This window comes from Mustela nigripes, chromosome 11 (genome assembly GCF_022355385.1).
Source record: "Mustela nigripes isolate SB6536 chromosome 11, MUSNIG.SB6536, whole genome shotgun sequence".
NCBI lineage: Eukaryota > Metazoa > Chordata > Mammalia > Carnivora > Mustelidae > Mustela > Mustela nigripes.
In genome coordinates, this window is record NC_081567.1 from 36841816 (window position 1) to 36861532 (window position 19717).

A 19717-nucleotide genomic window follows, 5' to 3' on the forward strand; every position below is an offset into this window, starting at 1 on the left:
AAAGTGCCTCAAAACTCAGGAGCAGAAGTGCTGGCCTATTCAGGACAATGAAAATGAAAGCCCTCTGGGTTGTGCTGAAGGACTGAACGGAGTCCCCTGGGTGAGGCCAAACTTGAGGCATCTCCCTGTTGTTAGATCTGGGCTGCCGCACCAGGAAACAGTGAGTTTCCCCATGGAACCCTCTGGCAGGAGAGGGGCTGGTGTGGGCTTGGGAAGCCGGTGGGGGAGGCTGTCCGTCTGTGGAACCACTGCCCCCTAGTGGCCAGTTAGCACTTTTTATTGCTACTTGGGGATGGACACTTTGCAGAGGGGTAGACCAGGGAAGAATCCAGAACTTTAAAAAATATATATTTTTTAGTAAAGAAAGAGAAACAATTGATTCTCCTAATCATCACCCAGCTCTCAAGAGTGTACCCACCAGAGGCCTCTGAAGTGGGCAGAGCCACTTTGATCGGCCTTGGGAACATATTCATCCAAATTTCTGCAAGTTATAAACCTTAGTCTTGGTCTCTCATCTGGAGATGCAACCATTATTCCCTGCTCTCTGGCTCGTCCTGGCCTCTGTTTCTGGTGGAACTCTGGGAGGTGAGCTTGGAACACCAGGTGGGTGCTCGGGCCTGCTCTGACCACCTGGGTGGCCTCGGCCTTGACTGCTGAGAGCCCTATCCAGAGCCATAAATTGAGAACCAGGATGTCTGGCCACATGCATGAGCTCCCCCCACCCTCGCCCACACATGCACACCTATTATCTTTAAAACTGTCGAACTTTCATGCCCACTGAAGGAACAGCACAGTGGGGGCACCTGGGTGGCCCAGTCAGGTAAGTGTCTTCCTCCAGCTCGGGTCATGAACTCAGGGGTCCTGGAATCAAGCCTCATGGTCTTTCTCTTTCTCAAGTAAATGCATTTTTAAATTTTTTATAAGATTTTATTTATTTTTAGAGTACACTATTTTTTTAAAAAGATTTATTTATTTATTTGACAGACAGAGATCGTGAGTAGGCAGAGAGGCAGGCAGGGATGGGGAAGCAGGCTCCCCGCTGAGCAGAGACCCTGATGTGGAACTCGATCCCAGGACCCTGGGATCATGACCTGAGCTGAAGACAGGCTTAACCCACTGAGCCAGGCACCCCTAGAGTACACCATTACTGCCTGTATTCATTATATTGTGCATGAGATCTGTAACTTCCTAGGTACAAGCTTGTACTTTAAACACTATCACTCTTACCCACCACACCTCTAACCCTCATGTTCTCACTCCTTGCAGTGCAGAGCTGGGTTTAAAGTCAAGCTCATCCTGCAGCCGTGAAGCATTTTTGACAAGGGCAGATCTTTGGTGGTGCTGCTCACTGCCTATAGCACAGCACTGAGAGGCAGGGAATGTTCTGTCTCGGGAATGCCAATTTGGATCTCTGGGGTGAAGCGATGTGAAGTTCTAAATGCTCCATCGGGGCAGGGCTGGGGTGGAAGGGGGACAGAGCTACTGGTTTTCTTTGCCTTGTACTGTTTTGGTCGGGCTATCCTGCTCTTTGAGCCCTTACCCATGACCAACGAGAGAAGTGATTCCCCTGAAGGCCACATCTTTTTAGGCATTTCTCTTTTTTTCTTTCTTTCTTTTTTAAGAAAAAATTTTATCTATTTATTTAGTTGACAGAGAACACAAGCAGGGAAGGAGGGAGAGGGAGAAGCGGGGAGCCCGATGCTGGACTCGATCCCAGAACTCAGGGATCATGACCTGAGCCAAAGGCAGACGCTCAATGGCTGAGGCCCCCAGGAACCCCTCTTTAGGCATTTCTCAACACCACAGGTGTGGGAGCAGAGAAGGAGGGAGCAGAGAAGGAGAGACCCGAGTGGGAGCAGCTGCGGCAAGTCTCCCCCAAGCTGAAGGATGCTGGAAGAGCCCACGTCGGCTGCCCGAGAGCCAGAGCAGCTCGGAACAGTCAAACTGGAGGAAGAGGAGACTGCCGGTCAGGAGGGCCCCCGGCATGCAGAGGCCAGGCCCCGGCCGGAGGTGGCTCACCAGCTCTTCAGATGCTTCCAGTATCAGGAGGACATGGGGCCACGGGCGGCCCTGAGCCGGCTCCGGGAGCTCTGCTGCCGCTGGCTGCGGCCAGAGCTGCGTACCAAGGAGCAGATCCTGGAGCTGCTGGTGCTGGAGCAGTTCCTGAGCGCGCTGCCCGCCCACCTCCTGGCTCGGCTGCAGGGCCAACAGCTCAGAGACGGCGAGGAGGTGGTGCTGCTGCTGGAGGGTGTCCAGAGGGAGTCCAGCACCGTGGGGCCCCTGGTAAGAGGGTGGTGGCCAGCTGGGCGGGACAGCAGGTGCGGACTCAGTGCCCCATGAAGAGGTCCCTCCATTTCCCTTCCTGTGGTAATTCCTTTTTAACCTAACTCTCACCTTTCCTCGGTCACATTTCTGTTGGGAGTCAGGACAGGGACTATCCCCCTGTCCTGTCTGTCCCCTAACAGATGTGTTTTGAACAGGATTTTAGTTTTAATACTGGCAAGAATTGTCCCCGGGCAGACATCACTTTGGAGGAACAGGGGGGCTCTTCCCAGGTCTCTAGTCACAGCCCCAAAAAGGAAGTGTCCTCAGAAGGACCCCCAGCCCTGGAGGCAGCAAAGGAACCTCTGCCATCCCAGCCAGGACCTTCCAAGCCCGCTGAGCTGGAGACCTGGAGACATCCCCCAAGTACAAAGCAGTCACTGAGCCCAGATCCCAAGAGGACATTCCAGGTCCTACAAGAGACTGGTGAGGAGCTGGTACCCCCAGACGGTGGGTGCTGGGAGGCACGGTATGTGAGAGCAGGGTGAGAAGGATGCAGGCCCCTCTTTGATGGGGATGGGCGGGAGCCAATGTCTCTCTTGGGGACCTGGCAACAGGTGTACTCCCTGTAGCCACATGAAGGGGAAGTCTAGCTTCTAACAGCTCTTTCTCCCCCCACCCCCATGCTGTCAGTCCCCCAGGGCCCTGTGCTATGGCTGGAGGAAAACTCCCGGGATCAGGAGCTGGCAGCTGTGCTGGTGAGCTAGACCAGTACCCTCATTCCAGAATGTTCTACCCTGGATGTTCTCCGCCTCTGCAGCTGGCGCAGATCTATGCCTTCCTTCATTTAAACCTTAAAAGCTCATCGTCCCCCTCAGGTCATAGGGCCCCATTCCTCTCTCACCAAGGGTCTCTGCCCACCCTTCTGTTACAGGAGTCCCTGACATTTGAAGATGTCCCAGCAAAGAAGATTTGGCCTGCACACCCACTGGGTAAGAGGTCCTTCCCGCTTGCAACCACTGAAGGCCCTTTCGTTGTATTTCAGGAGTGGTCCCTGAAGCTCAGATCCTACCTCACTTTTGGCCTCTTGGGCTAAAAATGGGCTATGTGCGGGGGGCAGGGGAGGGCAGCTGGGTGGCTCACTTGCTTAAGCATCTGCCTTCCACTCAGGTCAGGATCTCAGGGTCCTGGGATCAAGTCTCGCCTGAGCAGGGAGCCTGCTTCTCCCTTTGCCCCTCCTTCCACTCATGACTGCACATGAAATTGTGCAATCTCTCTCTCTCAAGTACATAAATCCAAAAAATGTAACAACCGGCCATCTTAATGAGGATTCATTCATCTCGTCCTTCATTCAACTATTTATTCATTTATTTTAAAGGCTCATTGTGTTTGATCTAATCATCAACCCCTCAACGTTGAGCTTTCAAAATAGGTAGTCATTGGGGTGCCTGGCTGGCTCAGCGGGTTAAGGTTTCAACTCTTGATCTCAGCTCAGGTCTTGATCTCAAGCTCATGAGTTCAAGCCCCAGCTTGGGTTCCACACTAGGCATGGAGCCTACTTTATTTATTTATTTATTTTTAAGTAAAGCGGTTACTATGGTAAATTCTGTGTTGTCTGTTTTTTACCCTCATCTTCTGTCCACTCAACAGTTTTGCAGGAACCCTGGGTTTCTATCTGCTTTGAGGCACTGAGGTTCTAGGCCATTCCTGGGACCCTCTAGGAATATGCCTGCTGTTTTCTGCTTCTTTCCCAGGACTTGAAAACAGAACCCCAGATGAGGAGTTCAAAGAGGAGCCCAGAGGGGTGGCCTGGCCTGCTGCCAACTCAGCAGAGTCTGGGGCAGAGGCTCCTGGGGTGGCAGAAGAGCCCGACCCTCCCCGGCTGGGGCCGGGCCCTGAAGCGAGTGGCTCCGGTGAAGGAGGGTCCCCTCGGGGCAGGAGTGACATTCTGGAGGTCAAAGTAGTCGGGGACGCGGCCAGGTCGGAGCCGGGGATGGAATTCATCTGCACAGACTGTGGTTTGGGCTTCCGAGAGCTCGCCCGCCTGGAGGCGCACCAGGGGCGCGCCCACCCGGGCACCCGGTGCTTCCCGTGCCAGTGCTGCGGGAAGAGCTTCGGCCGGAGTTCCATTCTCAAGCTGCACATGCGCACGCACACAGATGAGAGGCCCCATGCCTGCCACCTCTGCGGCCACCGCTTCCGCCAGAGCTCCCATCTGAACAAACACCTTCAGACTCACTCCTCCGAGCCCGCCTTTCTGTGTGCCGAGTGCGGTCAGGGCTTCCAGCGCCGCGCCAACCTCATGCAGCACCTGCTGGCGCACGCCCAGGACCAGAAGGCACCCTGCGTCCCTGAGACCAAGAGTGAAGCGCGAGAGCTGGCCGTGGTCCTGTGCTCTCACTGTGGCCAAACCTTCCAGCGCCGCTCCAGTCTCAAGCGACACCTGCGGATCCACGCCAAGGACAAGGGCCACCAGTGCTCTGAGTGCTCGGGCAGCCTGCGCCCGGGCCCGGAGCGCAGGCCTTACGTGTGCAGCGACTGCGGCAAGGCATTCCGGCGCAGCGAGCACCTGGGGGCCCACCGGCGCGTGCACACGGGGGAGAGGCCCTTCTCTTGCCAGGTGTGCGGCCGCAGTTTCAGCCAGAGCTCCCAGCTGGTCTGCCACCAGCGTGTGCACACGGGCGAGAAGCCCTACAGCTGCACGCACTGCGGCAAGCGCTTCGTGCGGCGGGCGGGTCTCGCCCGCCACCTCCTGACCCACGGCGGCCCAAGGCCCCACCACTGCACCCAGTGTGGCAAGACCTTCAGCCAGACCCAGGACCTTGCCCGCCACCGGCGCAGCCACACGGGCGAGAAGCCCTGCCGCTGCAGCGAGTGCGGCGAGGGCTTCAGCCAGAGCGCGCACCTGGCGCGCCACCAGCGCATCCACACCGGGGAGAAGCCCCACGCCTGCGACACCTGCGGCTACCGCTTCCGCAACAGCTCCAACCTGGCCCGCCACCGCCGCAGCCACACCGGCGAGCGACCCTATGGCTGCCCAACCTGCGGTCGCAGCTTCCGGCGGAACGCTCACCTGCAGCGGCACCTGGCCACCCACGCGGGGGCCGGCAACGAGGCGGCGGCCAGGCAGGCCGAGCCCCCCCAGGAGTGCCGGGAGTGCGGCAAGAGCTTCAGCCGCAGCTGTAACCTGCTACGCCACATGCTGGTGCACACGGGGGCCAGGCCCTACTCGTGCGCACAGTGTGGCCGCAGCTTCAGCCGCAACTCCCACCTGCTGCGCCACTTGAGAACCCACGCGCGCGAGACCCTGTACTAGCGGCTCCAGGTTCCGCCAGGCCAGCCCTGCGCGCCTCTCCCCGGGGTCCTGGGCAACCAAGGCCGGCAGAGGATGTCTGGATCCCCCACTCCACCGGCCTCCCTCTGGCTCCCGCAACCGTGTGTGTTAGTAACCCCCCCTTCGTGCCCCCACCCCACCCCCGCTGGCATCTCTCCGTGGCCTCAGGCGTGTATTTCAAAGTACCTAAAGGAAAACAGCCTTCTTGAAAATGACTTTTCTTTTCTTTTTTTTTTTTTTTTTTTTTTTTGAGATCCATCAAAACACTGTCTGTCACCCTCACCGCTGTGACAGGGATGCCTTTTCCCCTTCCCTACCCCAGCTCCTTCCACAGTACCCTAGACAGGAGCAGGCCCAGAGAGAGCCCCGCCCAGACACATCAGAAAGGCCCAGAATTGGGCCAGGGTGGCAGAGGGGCGACAGCTATCGGAGTCGGCTGTGAGTAAGGCCACGGAGTGCCACCCTGGAATTTTTCCTTCTCTGGTGTCTGCCCCTAATCCATGCTGTCCAATACAGTATCCTGTAGCCACATATGCTTGTTCAAATTAATTAAAATGGAATAAACTTTAAAATCCCAGATTCTGTGTTATTTTTTCCCCCCAAAAGATTTTATTTATTTGAGAGACAGAAAGAGCACAAGCAGGGTGGTGAGGCAGAAAGAGAGGGAGAAGCAGACTCCAAGGAATGGGGAGCCTGATGCAGTACTCGATCCCAGGACTCTAGGATCATGGCCAGAGCCGAAAGCGGACAATCAACTGAACCACCCAGGCATCCCTAAAATCCCAGATTCTGGATTCTTACGGGAAACCTTGTTTTGGGGATGTAGATAACAAGTTCTACTTGAAGATGCTAGCAGAGGAGAAGAAACCTGCCTGATGGCCAAGTGGGGCTGTGGCTGGAGACCACTAACAGGCCATAATTCTGTAAACTCAAAGCTGGTTTGGCTGGTTTCTCCACCTTTTCCCTACCAGGCAACCTTGGCTTTTTGGCTGTTTTTTTCCAAACCAATAGACAGACTTAAAATCATGTGACTTCTGTTAAGACCACAGGAAAGAAAACCGCGCCCCTCCACTGCAGAAAACAGCACATCCTGCTTCTGTCTGTGGCTTTTTTTTTTTTTTAACCCACACTTTTCTTTTCTAAGTTGTCTTTGTCCCTCCACCCTGGCATGAAATTGCTGTTTCACAGATGCCTGTGAATAGGAAGTGAACTCATCCACAAGGGCTAACGGGACTTGGGGAAAATCTGTTCACAAATCTACTTTCCCCAAAATGGGAAAGTAGAGATAGTCCTTGGGCGCAAGTGAGTGGGATGCCCCAAACCTGGGGAAGATCTATGCTTTCAGGGGTTAGGAGGGAGGTTAGGCAGGGTACAGAGAGTCACCAGATGTCACAGAACAAATTAGACTCATGGAAAGCTCCAGGGAAGAAAATTTCATGAAGGAAATTTTCTTAGTCAACTGAGAGAGTAAGGAGTTGGGAGAACCCCCAGCATTTGGAGGCCTTATTACTTCTTGAGCACCTACTATGTACAAAGGAATGTGCTGAGCTATTGAGAACAAGGCCCGAAATAGAAGGGAGAGGCAACCACAGAAGAACTGGAAGAAGGACATCCCCCTCAGAGGGAACAGCATGTGCAAAGGCCCTGAGCTGCTGAGCAGGCAGCTGAAGAATACTGTCCCTGAGGGAACCCTGTAGGAACCTGATGACACAGACAGGGACTTAGAGGCCAAGGTCAGAGTCTATTTATGATGGGAAAAGGGGAGGATTTTAAGCAGGGAGTTAACTTCATTTTGCAATGAAATTCTTTTGACCTTGGTGCTAGATAGATTTGGTTTGAAAGGGACAAGTCCAGGGAAACCAACTAGAAGAGCCTAGAAGTTGTCTAGGCTCTGGATGATGGTGACTTTAGTGGGGCCCTGGGGTCATAGAAGCCCCTGATGCCCTTAGCACAGTAGGAGGCTTTTCTCAAGGGAAATCAGTGTGAAAGGCCTGAGAAGGAAAAGTTTGACACAAGGTCACTTGAAAATGCAGGGCAAGTATCTAAAACAACCTGAATGCTGATGGGAAGTGGGAAGAGAGGTCATGGCCTAGGGGAAGTAAATGCTGGCTCAGGCCCTGGACTGGGTGGTCCCTTGAAGCTGGGGACTCAGGCCTGAGATGGGCCTTCCAGTGTACAAGGCTATCAGAGGGACCCCCACAAACGAAAGAAGATGCGGGCCGCCATGGGCCTCTGCAGAAAGGAACCCCCATATTGGATTGCCTTCTGCTCAGGAAGAAAAGGCCGGGGCCGAGAAGTTCCCCCAACTCCCTCCCCTGCTCAGTAAGCAGGGTCCCATGACCAGGCCACCAAGAAGCCACTAGTAGGGCATGCTTTGACCATTACGTCCTCCCACTGGATGCACAGGTGGCCCACAGAGAGCCGATTTTTCTAAGAATCAAGAGTTTATGCCTGTGATCCAAAAGGCTGTGAAGAAGGTGGCAGACAGGAAAGAAGGATGTTGACTCAAGGAGTGCCTCCAGTCTGTGAGGCCCCCTGTCTCCCAAGCCTCTCCCACCTCGGGCATCCTTCTCAGACAGTGGGCCCTGCCCTGGTCTCCTGCCCCAGGTGCCCATTTCCCCCTTTCTTCCAGCTCTGCTCTCAGATGTGTGTGTGTGGGGGGGTGTGGGAGGGTTGGGGGTGTGGAGTGTGGGGGGAGGTGCTGGAGTGTTTGCAGCCAGACACTCCCAGTGCAAAATCTGTGTGTCACTGCCACAAGCAGGAAGTCCGTGGGGGTGGGGGGGAGCTGAAGCGTGGGGGAAAGGAAGAGGGGTGCCTGGGTGGCTTTGACAGTTGAGTTTCACTCTCAGATCAGCTCAGGGGCCCAGCATTGCCCTGGGTTCCAAGCTCAGCTTGGCCAGAGTCTGCGTGACAGTCAACTTCCCTCTGTCCCTCCCCCATACCTTCTCGCTCTCAAATCAATAAATAAATCTTAAAAAAAAAAAAAAAAAGAAAAGAAAAGAAAAAGAAAGAAATGACAGCTGAGCTGAGCCCTTCCAGCCCGGGTCTTCTCCTCCCCCCAGGCCTTCTCTCCCCCCAGTTCAGCTGCAGGCCTGAGATGGGACTCCTGCCCCACCCTAAGCCACTTCTCAGCCTGGCCCAGCAGGGGTACACCCTCCCTCCCCTTCCCTCCCACCCTGTGCCCCAACCCCAAGGCCTCTGATCTTGGAAGGAAGACAGAGGAGCTTCTGTGGCCCAGCGCAAGGATGAAGACCAGGGCCAGGAGAAACTCAAGGGCTGCAAGCTTGATTTCCTCAGTCCCCACCATGCATCAGGCAAGACATCCACTTTCCAGTTCTCACAGAAAGTCCGTGACCAGTTGTGACCCCCATATCCCATGTTATGACCCCCGTGTGCTGTGTGCAGATTAGAGAGTGGTCAGGTGGACCTCAGCCCAGGTCCATGTGACGTGTGCCCTGCCCCCACCCCTGGGGCCCCCTGCTCCCAACGCCACAGGCACTCAGTTGGATTCCACGAACGTTTATTAAAACATGGGAGCCAGAGCAAGGTCAGACCTGGAGACCAAAACTGGTCAGGGGGTTCTGGCTAGGCCTGGATGGTAAATCCCAGGGCCTGCGCCATGAAGGAACAGAAATCCTGGAACACGCTCCAGACGGTCTCCACCGCGCAGCAGAGGGCCCGCATGCCAGCAGCCACGGCGCGCCGTAACCACGCCAGCAGGGCCCGCCACTTCTGCAGCAGGTAGCCCAGCAGCCTCTGAAAAAACCTCAAGACCCTGTCAGAGAAGGACTCCCTGGGATCCCAGCTCTCGAAGTCCTGGTCTTCAAGGGAAATGACAGGCGACCTCCTGAGCCTGGACCGCAATTCCTGCCGCACCTCGGGAAGTAACGGAGAGGAGTCCTGCCGGGACGAGGTTGGGGGACCCGTCAGGTCCTGGCCGGCGCTGAGGCCTCCCCAACTTTACGAAGCCCTTGGACGGAAGCTGCCCACTTCCTGCCAACAGCCCCCCGCATCCGCTCAGCGGGGCTGGGTCCTTACCTGGCAGCACCAAGATTCAGACAGACAGAACCGGCGGGGAAGGGAAGCAAGGAGGCCCCGATGGGCGCCTCACGCACCTGACTGTCGTTCTGGTAGTTCAGGTCCACGGTGTTGAGCAAGACCTCGTTGAAGCCGTCCTGGGGAGACCGGGGTGCGGAGGCTACGGACCTGCTCCTGCTGGTTGCTCTCTGCAGCCGGGAGCCCAGACCCGGGGCCCAGACTCCCTGACGCGGCCATGCATCTCCCCACCCTGGGGAACCAGCTTCGGGGAGGGGCGGTGCCCAGACTCACCTCCAGCTCCTGTAGCACTACCCACTCCTGGTGGGGAAAAATCACGTGTTCAAAATCCTCCCAGCCCCTCCCTCGCTCAGTCTTATCCCCAAGCTCCCGGCTGTTACTTGCCAGGCTCACCAAGGCTCCCATAGCTGGGTCCTGCCCAGGGGCCTGGGGACCAGCTGTCTGGTCTCCCAGTGCTGTCATCTGTATGCCCAATGACTCGGACGCCTTCCTAAGCCTCCGGGGGGGGGCCTCCGCATTCCTCACCTGTGTACACACCGGCCACACAGGTGTGAACCGAGAGATGAGCGTATTGCAGGGGTCTGTCCAGTGGAGGGTATGAGCAAACCTGTGGTAGTACCTTCCTCTTCCTCCTCGCCACTGTCATCGTGAAATCAACCACCCAAGCCAGAGTGCAGAGAGCAGGGGAGTGGGGGACACAGTGACCCACCTGGTCCTCTCCTTCTGGTTCATTCTGATGACGATCACAGTAATTGTCCACCAACCGGTGCTGCGAGCAGAGGAGAGGCAGAGGTGGAAAAGACATGCCTGATCCTCCCCCTCGCCGCCCCTGGGGTCGGGACATTCCTAGTTCCTTGCAGCAGATCCCAGATACCCCCCACACCCCACTCCCCCAACCATGCATGGAGAAGCGGTTCTTACCAGCTCAAGTCGTAATCCCTCATTCAGGTCTTTGTCTGGCTGTGGAGGTAACAGTGATATTCAGGCTCATATGACCTTGCCACCCCCCCCCACATGCACACATTTGCACACCCGCACACGTGTGCACATGTAGAAACATTGCTCCACAGGGTGCAGGGTCCACTGTGTTTCCAAAGCCCTGAGCTCTCCATCCCGGCCAAGGGAAGGACTGGCAGCAGCTGGTCCTCTCTGAGGTGGTGACAGAAAGGCAGGGGCACCTGCAGACCCATCTCCCCTGCCCAGACTCTTGGCTTGACCCACAGAAGTGCAAGGCACCCCAGAGTCTCCCTCACGAGTCTACCTGAGGGCCAGATCTGGTTTCCAGGGCATACAGGTCTACTGGGATTGGTGCTTCCTCTGGCCCTCTCCAGCTGCCACACACACATGTGGGGTCTACCTCCTAGAATAACCCCTTTGTCCCACAACACACACTGTTCCCCAGGACCCCTGACACACACAAAGACACAGACACAGAACTGCTCCCCGTAATCTACCCCCAGACAGGAAATCTGGCCACACAACCAGGACCTGCTCTGTAAAGTGAGTAATTCAGGGATGGCTCAGTGGGTTAAGCATCTGCCTTCAGCCCAGGTCCTAACCCGGAAATCCTGGGGTCAGCAGGGAGCCTGCTTCTCTCTCTGCCTCTGCCTGCCACTTCCCCTGCTTGTATGCTCTTTCTCTCTCTCTCTGACAAATAAATAAAATCTTAAAAAAAAATTAATACAGGGGCGCCTGGGTGGCTCAGTGGGTTAAACCCTCTGCCTTCGGCTCAGGTCATGATCCCAGGGTCCTGGGATTGAGCCCCGCATCGGGCTCTCTGCTCAGCGGTGAGCCTGCTTCTCCCTCCCTCTCTCTGTCTGTCTCTCTGCCTACTTGTGATCTCTGTCTGTCAAATAAATAAAATTTAAAAAAAAATTTTTTTAAATTTTAAAAAATTAATACAGTGAATGACTTAAAGCAAAAGGAGACTGTGAAGCCATTTGTCAACAAATTATTCAGAATTTCAGGAAAGTGATGGCAGAGCACTTGACCCAGCAAGCTAAGGGTCATTATGAGACTGGGGCCCTGTTGAGTGGCTCAGACCCCCTGCTTCGCCAGGGGACTCCCCCACTGGCCCAGGAGAATGGGACAGAGCCAGGTGCATGTGGAGGGATCCAGAGGTCCGGGGCCAGTGCAGGTGGGAGAAGGGGGACCCACAGCGTGGATATAGTATCCAGGCACCCCCCCCACCCCCCCCACTCATTCTCACTCACCTTGGAGAAGCCCATGGCTATTCAGGTCTCCAGGGGCTGTGACCTGGTGAGAGAGGAACAAGTGTGTGCAAGTCTTCAGAGAAGCAGCCTCCCCACCACCCCCATGGAAAGTCCCTTTGGCTGCAGCTCCCTCCCCAGGCCTCCACGGAGACATCGGAGATATCACCTTCTCACAGATTCTCCCAGCTGAGGTTTCCACTTCTGAGAAAGAGCTGCTCTTTTAAGAGGGAGGAGGGAGGAGGGAGGAGGGAGGAGGGAGGAAATTGGAGCCTGTCCTAAAGGCAGGATGTGAGGCTGTGTGTGTGTGTGTGTGTGTGTGTGTGTGTGTGTGTGTTTGACACAGAGACAGAAGCAAATGACAGGCAGGGAGACCCAAGGGCCTGAGAGGGGGTGGGTGGGCACAGCTCTAGCCTAGACCCCTCCACACCCTGAGCTAGGGCAGGAATCTCAGAGCCTGGAAACAGGCCCCTTCCTCAACCTCATCAGTCTGGGATGAGGGAGGGGCAGTGGGAAAGTCCAGACTTGGGAAAGCACAGGGAGATGTTCTCTGAGCTCAGGAAAATGAAGTCATCCAGTTGGGGGGGTCAAGGTCCTGAGGAATGCTGGCCAGGTCACATGGAGTGGAGTGGATCCCAGCACCAAAGTCCAGAGAAGGTTCCAAGAACCTCCCGGCCCAGGTGTAGCAGGACCTGCCGGACCCCTGGGGTGGGCCCACCAGGCAGGGCACCCGAACAGACTGGCCCATGGGACCCTGCAGGGATGGCTGGAGCTGATGCCCAGCTGCCAGGGGGCAGGGTGATGCCCTCAGGGGAGGCTGAGCGTGGCTTGCTGTCTGCCTAGGCCCGGATGACCAGGTGATCCTGAGCTTTCCTGGGGCCGAGGGATGTCAGGGTCCTGCTGCCCTCAGGCACCTGAGTGTGGTGGGGCAGAGGGGGGACATCCCAGGTGCCAGGCAGTCCTCACGGGACTCCCTCCCAGCTCCCCCGCAACCCTGCTCTGCAGCCAAAGCCCCTCCCAGTTCAGCACAGCCTCTGTCCTTCCCCTGTATGGGCGCCCAGAGCTCACACAAAAAAGTACTTGAGCCAGGGGTGCTTAAACTGCAGAAACGTATCATCTCCCACTTCTGCCGCCCTGCCAGGACTGGCTCAAAAACCACCATCTGCAGCCATTTTGTATTTCATTGCGGTCTGTGCCATTTTCTTTATGGTTTCAGTGAGAAAGAATTCACATACAATTCACCCATCCAAATGTAGGATTTTCATCACCTCAAAGAGAAATCCCATACCCCTTAGCCAGAACCCCCAGATCCCAAAACCCCACCCCCACCAGTCCCAGGCAACCCCTCATCTACTATCTGTCTCCAGATTGCCCCCGTTCTGGACATTTCATATAAATGGAGTCACATGGAAATGGTCACATTATGTGACCTTTGTGTCCAGCTCCCTGCACGTAGCACAGGGTTTTCAATCCATGTTGGCGGCGACATGTATGAGAACTTCATTCCTGGGATGCTTGGGGGGCTCAGTCGGTTAAGCCTCTGCCTTCTGCTCGGGTCATGATCCCAGGGTCGTGGGATCAAGTCCCGCATTAGGCTCCCTGATTAGCAGGAAGCCTGCTTCTCCCTCTCCCTCAGCTGCACTCACGTTCTCTCTCTCTCAAACAAACAAATAAAATCTTACAAAAAAAAGAAAAGAACTTCACTCCTTTTTACGGCTGAATAATATTCCATCGCAGGAGTCTGCCACCTTACATAGCTGTTCTCCTGCGGATGGGACATTCGGATTGTTTCTACCTTTTGGCCATTATGAATCCTGTCTCTGTGAGCACGTGTGTGCAGATTTCTGTAGACAGGGTTTTCCTTCTCTTGGGTAGACACCTAGGAGAGGAACAGCTGACTCGTGGTAACTGTTTCAAAGTTACTGCACCATTTTGTATCCCAGCAGCAGCAGGAGAGGGTTCCAGTCCCTCCAGCACTTACTATAATGTTGTTTTGAGTTCAGTCACCGCAGCGAGTGTGAAATAGCCCCCGGTGTGGTCTGCGGTTGCTTTCCCCTTAGGACGAGTGACCTAGAACAGCTCTCAGGTGCTTGTTGACCACTGGGCATCTTCCTTGGAGGAGTGTCTATTCTGATTCTCAGCCCCTTTTTAAACGGGGTTGTTACCCTTCTTGTAATGACATTGTAAGAGTATGTTATATATTCCCGATACAAGTCTCTTTTCACCTATGTCCTTTGCAAATGTGGTCTCCCATTTTGTGGGTGGTCTTTTCATTCCTTATGGTGTCCTTTGAAGCACAGATGGGACCACGCCATTAAAAAATAAATAAAACTAATAATTTGACGTGGCATTTTCCTGAAGTATACTAAATACATTTTTAAAAACTAGAGAAGTTTCCACGGAGCAATGATAGTACAGATTTCACCTTGGACGCTGATCCTCTGAGCTCCCCTGGCCGACTTTTGGGTTCCCCTCTCTGCTTTCTTCTCCCACTCATTCCCTCTCCATCTGCTGCCCCACTGCCCATCAACTCTGAACCCCACCTTCGTCTACAGAACAGAGTGAGATTCAGGTCTATCAAGCTCTTGTGGCCAAACTCATGCCAGGTCCCTCTGTGCTCAGAAGCAAAGAAGGGCTTTCATTTTCTTTGTCCTCCTGTATGAGGCTTGTAAGATTTTAAAATACAAGTTTCCTCCTCCACCTCTTTTGAAAGGATCCTGACAGAGGCCCGGATTTCTGGATTTCCGGCAGCTTAGGATCCAGGTCATGGACTGGTTGAAGACCTCTGGTTGTTGCCTTCCTACTGGTCGGCTTGTTGCAGCCCATGAACCGCCCCCCCCCCCCTCCCCTGACTGACTGACAGGCAGGCAACCTCCCTGCATTCTGGGATTTCCACCCTCAGTCCCCACCCCAGGCAGCCTTGTGGGCTGGAGGGCATCCCAAGAATGGTGCCTAAGTACCCCCACCCATAGACCAGGGCCATCAATCTGACTCTCTGGGAATGTCAAGAGCTTGGCCCCTAGGAGGGAGAACATGGCAGAGACACAGGAAAACCACAGGACAGGGTTCCCAGCTGCTGTCCCAGCTTCCTTGCCCACCTCCAAGCTTACTCAAATGCAGACTTTTGCTCTCAGGATGAGGGTGTGAGGTCTGCAAGTTTGTTTTTGTTTGTTTCATTTGTTTTTTGAGGTCTGTGTTTTTAAGTTCCCCAGGTGATTTTGATGTGCAATATTCCAGAAGTATAGTTCCAGAGGCACTGATTTAGACCCTGAATTCTGTAGGTTTTTGTTTTTGTTTTGAAGTCTGCATTTTTAAGTTCCCCAGGTGATTCTGATGTAGAATATTCTAGAAGTATAGCTCCAGAGGCACTGATTTAGATCCTGAATTCTGCGGGGAGTCCTGCGAGGGTGAGTGAGGTGGCCCACCCACTTATCACCCAGAGGTGCTGAGGAAGCAGTGCCCTGGACTGAGGGGAGCTAAATCCACACCGCACAGAGCTGAGGAGAATCCCAGAGTTCTCCTTGAGGGAAGCGGCAGATACTCTGGTGTGGAGGCATGGAGAGGATTTGTAGGGCTAGGAGGGTGTTCTGTTGAGCGGGGACAGTACTGGGTACAGAGTAGTGACCAGAAAGCAGGTGCATGGGGCCTACGTTGTGGAGGGTCGCCTGGGTGGCCACTGATGTCACCCAAGACACACCTACGTGTGCTCAGGGGTAGTTTCAGGGCTGGGTCTGGGGTCTCCAACCCTGTGGCATTGACCAGTGTCTTGGAAGCGGGACAGAGTGGGACATTCCTGGGAAACTCCGAGCAGCGGATGGAGACAGAGGCAGTGGTTCAGTTTCCCAGTCAGGCCGTTCCTCCAAAGCCCGAACAGCCCAGAGCTGCTCCTAAGAGCCGCTGTCGTCCTGAAGGGGGTTGTTAAGGCGTCCCTCCGCGACGGCTGCGCTCTAAGAAATACCAGCTATTCCGGGAAAAGGAGCATCCGGCGGGAGGAGTGCGCACTGGTACCCCCGCAACCGCGCGGGTGGGGCAAGGGAGGCGACGCCGTGCACCTGACCTGCCCAGTCTAAGCGCCAGCTCTTTCTCCCCAGTCTCCAAGGCTTAGCTCCACCCACATGCTCCCATCTGCGTCCCTGCAGAGTCCCGCCCCTGGGAAGAGAGGATGCACCTCCGCAGCGACTCAGCACCACCCCCCTATACACAGACCCGCGGTGGGAGACCCGTCCCCCTTAAGGGGAGGCGACGCCCCCCACCAGCAGGGCCAGAAGGGACAGCAGGAAGGACAGCGACGGCCTCCCTGAGGCCTCATTGATTTCGCAAGAACAATCGCAGGTCCCCGGTTCCAGGGTCGCCCTGGGGGGCCGGGGGGAATGTGGACGGGCGCTGGGGGCCGGGCAGTCCAGCCACTTGGGGCCCATGGGCTGGGGGGAGTCAGGATCGGCCTTGACGCTGCCCTTGGGAAAACGCCAGTAGTGGGCGCCCTTGAAGAAGTAGGTGTCACCTGCGCGGAAGAGAGGAGACACTTCGGGGCCGGTCCAGGCTGCTTCTCCCACCGCGCCGCGTCTCTCCCGAGAGCTCCCCGAAACCCCCAGGAGGACCCCTCTCCCCGTGCCCAGGGCCTCCAGCCCCTCCCAGCACCTTCTCCCACCTGCGTTGCTGACGCTGACATCGTCCGGGGCGTGAGGAGCCCCTTCCCAAAGACTCAGGTCGCGCGGGTAGCCGGGGTCTGGGCGCGCCGCCGCCTCGTCGTAGCGCCAGTAGCGCCCGCCCCGGATCAGGTAGGTCTTCCCGTTCAGCGGCCACGAGAACACGGCGTCCACCTCCTCTCCCGCCGGCAGCCCCAGCTCGGTGAGCGGCCGCGGGGCGCCCTCCAGCTGCCGGTCTTGGAACACCCAGAACTGGGGGCCTGCGGGGCGCGGCGGGGGAGGGCCGCGCAGGTGAGCAGGTGCGCCCCCGCCCCCACTCCGCGGGCGCGGGCCCCAGCGCTGTCCCGGCCCCTACTCACCGCTGAACAGCAGGATGCGGCCGTCGGGATGCCTGGCATAGGCGGCCTGGATGACCTTCACCTCCGCGGGCAGCCCCTCCCAGAAGCGATGGAGCCGCGCGGGCCGGGGGGACACCAGCTGGCCCGAGGGCTGCAGGCGCCAGAACCAGGAGCCTGTGGTGGGAAAGGGGCGGGCGTGGGGGCATGAGACAGCAACAGATCTCCCTCCCGGCGCATGGCTCGGGTAGAGTGGCCTTGTTTTGTGGTTTTAGCCCTTAAAGTGCTGCATCCTGGGGGAAAAAATCCAACTCTGTGGGGTCGGGAGATCCGGAGTAACTGACTCACCTTTGAAGAAGAATATCTCACCGCGGATGTTAGCAATGGCATCGAAATTGCCGTCACATCGGTCGGGGACGGGAAGAGAGGGGCTAGGGAGGAAAGGAGAGGTGAGCAGAGAGGGCCGGGGCTCCTGGTCTCTTGGCTTAACTGTTAGGACAGTCCCATGGGCTAGGGACGCTCACCACGCCCATCTCACCAAGGACCACCCTGAGGTTAGGGACTTCACCCTGGGTCGTGCAGCTGGAGGGGACTCACCTGTCCGGGGGCAGGGCAGGGGGCGGGGGAGCAGGGGCCAGGGGTTTTCTTGTGGGCTTATCGTAGGGGGTTTCGGGCACCTTCCCTGTGGAGAGAGAGTTAGCAAGGCCTGAGTTTCCTGCTCTGCTGCAGCGGAGGCCGGGGACAGAGCACCCCTCTCCTGCCCCCATACCGTAGAGCTGCTGCAGGCCTTCGCGGTCGTCCTGGGACAGGCGGTACTTGTGGGGTTCGCCAACCGGGCCCTGGTAGAAGGGCCTCATAATCGAGTTGGGTGCTGAGGAGTGGCCCAGGCCCAGAGCGTGGCCAAACTCATGGACAGCCACAGCGAACAGGTCAGTCCCCTCGCCATCTGGGGAAGGAGGGAACATGGACTAGACCTGTGCCCCTCCCCCACACCAGGAAGGGAGGCAGCCTGGAAGCCCCTGGAGTGGGGCCTGCTGGCAGAGGGGAGCAATCAGGAGATCCTCCAGAGATGGCTGTCCCCAGACCCTTCCGCGAGCCATTTTGTCCTTCTTCTGTGTGTTCACTTATTTGGTAGATTTTTTTTTTAGTAGCCTTATTTGGCAGTTCTGGAAACTTGGGGAGCGGGCTGAAGAGACCCATGGAAGAGGTTAGGGAAGGGGCAGGAGGAGACAGTCTGGACAGAGGAAGCCGGCCCCCAGGCAGGGAAGCCTGTCCATAAGGAACACTCTGGGGGAAACAGGAACATAGGGATGCATTTCTCTCTCTCCCAGAAGGCCCAGTCCCTGGAGTTTCCCTCCTCTAGGCTTGTCTGTGGTCAGAACTCCCCTCCCATGGTCCCCTCAGCCTCTGTCCCCAAGACCTTCACCCCGCTCCCACCCCCTCATTCCTCTGTCACCCTCCCCCATCTCCCCCTTCCCACAGCCTCCACCCTTCTCCTGCCTCCCCAGGGTCCTGGCTGCCTTCCGGCCTCTGCAGTCCATCCACCTCCTCAGGCAGGCACTCTCAGACCACAGCCTGCTGGCCCTGGCGGCCAGCCTTGTACCCAGCCTCTCTGACCACAGCCTCTTCCTTGGGGACCAGCCTGGGTGCCAGGATGAGCCTCTTCACGCTCTCAGTTGCTGGCCGAATCCCAGCTCCTCATTGATCCGCGGGCCAGCTTCTTCTCCCGCCGCTGAGAGGCCAAGAGACCACAACAGCAAGATGGCAAGAGAGGCAAGCAGCCGCCCAAGGAGGCCCGATGTCCACAGATGCTGATCGACTGCATGCAAATCTCTAACTTGGGCCAGTGCTGCTGAAAGTGGGTTTATTGGAAGGGACCTGGTGATCTGAAAAGCAAATTTCTCTCAACCCCTAAGGGCTGCTGGATGAGAGTATAAGAAAGAAATGGGTGAGCAAGTCTTAAGAAGAGTAGTGAGTACGTGCCCACATTTTCCTCTCATAAAACCTCTTCTTCCTGTCCTCATTTGATGGGTAGGAAACTAAGGCACAGGGAGGTCGAGTCCAGTGATGGTATAGCCAAGTCCTCTGCCTACACCGTCCTGCCTTTCAGCAGTGACTTCAGATGGTCTGGGTCAAACTGCACAGGTACTGAAGAATTTTGTTGGCTGTGGTTTTCTTATTGCCCTGGAGCCTTTTTCTGAGAAACTGGAGGAAGTTTGGTGTCCACATCAAGTACATGTCCTTCTTCCCTCACCTCACCCCTCCTACCCCTGCTTTGCCTCTCCTCTGGCCACACCCTTCCTTGCACCTTCTCCTGCTTTGCAGCTGGGGGAAGACACACCACTGCAGCCCCAGCCATGAGATCCCAGGTGGCCTTTCTTCGGGGTCCTTGACACCTCCGCTCAGCTCTGCTCTAGACCTCAACGGACAGCTCCTCTGTGCTCTCCATTAGCCTGAACGCCAGGCACATGGCCCCTCAGGCTGCACCCCAGCTCTGGCTCCCAACTCTTAGGTGACAAATGCTGACAAATGTGTTTCCTATTTCATCAAGACAGGCCAGCCGATGTAATCTGTAACTTCCTGTGTGCCTGGGCAGACAGCTCCACCTCCCCCACACTCACCTCCTGCCCTGCCCTGCCCTGTGCAAGGACCTTGCTTCACTTATCTCCAAAAGGACAAGAACAATGCCCCACCCATCCCTCCATCCATCCCTGCATCCATGTGTCTATCCATCCATCCATCCTTCCATTCATGCATGCATCCATCCATCCACCTGTCCATCCATCCACCCACCTGTCCATCTATCCAGCAATCTATCCATCCAACCATCCACTTGTCCATCCATCCATCCATCCATCCATCACCTGTCTATCC

At 56.4% G+C, this 19717-nt stretch overlaps 3 protein-coding genes across 5 annotated transcripts in view; 1 reads left to right on the forward strand and 2 right to left on the reverse strand.

The window, feature by feature from the left end:
* Positions 1–6155, forward strand: part of ZSCAN10 (zinc finger and SCAN domain containing 10) — an 8949-nt gene extending 2794 nt beyond the window's left edge. For both annotated transcript variants that reach the window (XM_059415988.1, XM_059415989.1), the window contains exons 2-6: positions 1807–2283; positions 2481–2748; positions 2956–3020; positions 3197–3254; positions 4017–6155. In XM_059415988.1, coding sequence (XP_059271971.1) covers positions 1888–2283; positions 2481–2748; positions 2956–3020; positions 3197–3254; positions 4017–5578 — 2349 coding nt within the window. In that variant the 5' untranslated portion in view covers positions 1807–1887 and the 3' untranslated portion in view covers positions 5579–6155. The remainder of the gene's footprint in view (positions 1–1806; positions 2284–2480; positions 2749–2955; positions 3021–3196; positions 3255–4016) is intronic.
* Positions 6156–9099: 2944 nt separating this feature from the next.
* On the reverse strand, positions 9100–12256 carry IL32 (interleukin 32). Its single transcript, XM_059415545.1, has 7 exons — positions 12032–12256; positions 11866–11908; positions 10574–10612; positions 10362–10421; positions 9926–9952; positions 9712–9771; positions 9100–9496 (listed from the first exon to the last, which is right to left on the reverse strand). Exons 2-7 carry the CDS (start codon positions 11878–11880, stop codon positions 9182–9184), a joined length of 516 nt encoding a protein of 171 aa, XP_059271528.1. The 5' UTR covers positions 11881–11908; positions 12032–12256; the 3' UTR covers positions 9100–9181.
* A 777-nt stretch (positions 12257–13033) lies between these two features.
* The window catches only part of MMP25 (matrix metallopeptidase 25), a 12415-nt gene continuing 5731 nt past the window's right edge, over positions 13034–19717 (reverse strand). The window contains exons 5-11 of one of the 2 annotated variants that reach the window (XR_009407046.1): positions 17613–17789; positions 17441–17525; positions 17192–17274; positions 16868–17020; positions 16511–16768; positions 13844–16363; positions 13034–13741 (exon numbers count right to left, since the gene is read on the reverse strand). Coding sequence is in view for 1 of the 2 variants with exons in the window: in XM_059415544.1 (XP_059271527.1) it covers positions 16092–16363; positions 16511–16768; positions 16868–17020; positions 17192–17274; positions 17441–17525; positions 17613–17789 (1028 nt within the window). In the remaining variant the exon portion in view is untranslated. Of the gene's footprint in view, positions 16364–16510; positions 16769–16867; positions 17021–17191; positions 17275–17440; positions 17526–17612; positions 17790–19717 lie in introns of both variants that reach the window. The other variant, XM_059415544.1, reaches the window with a different exon arrangement.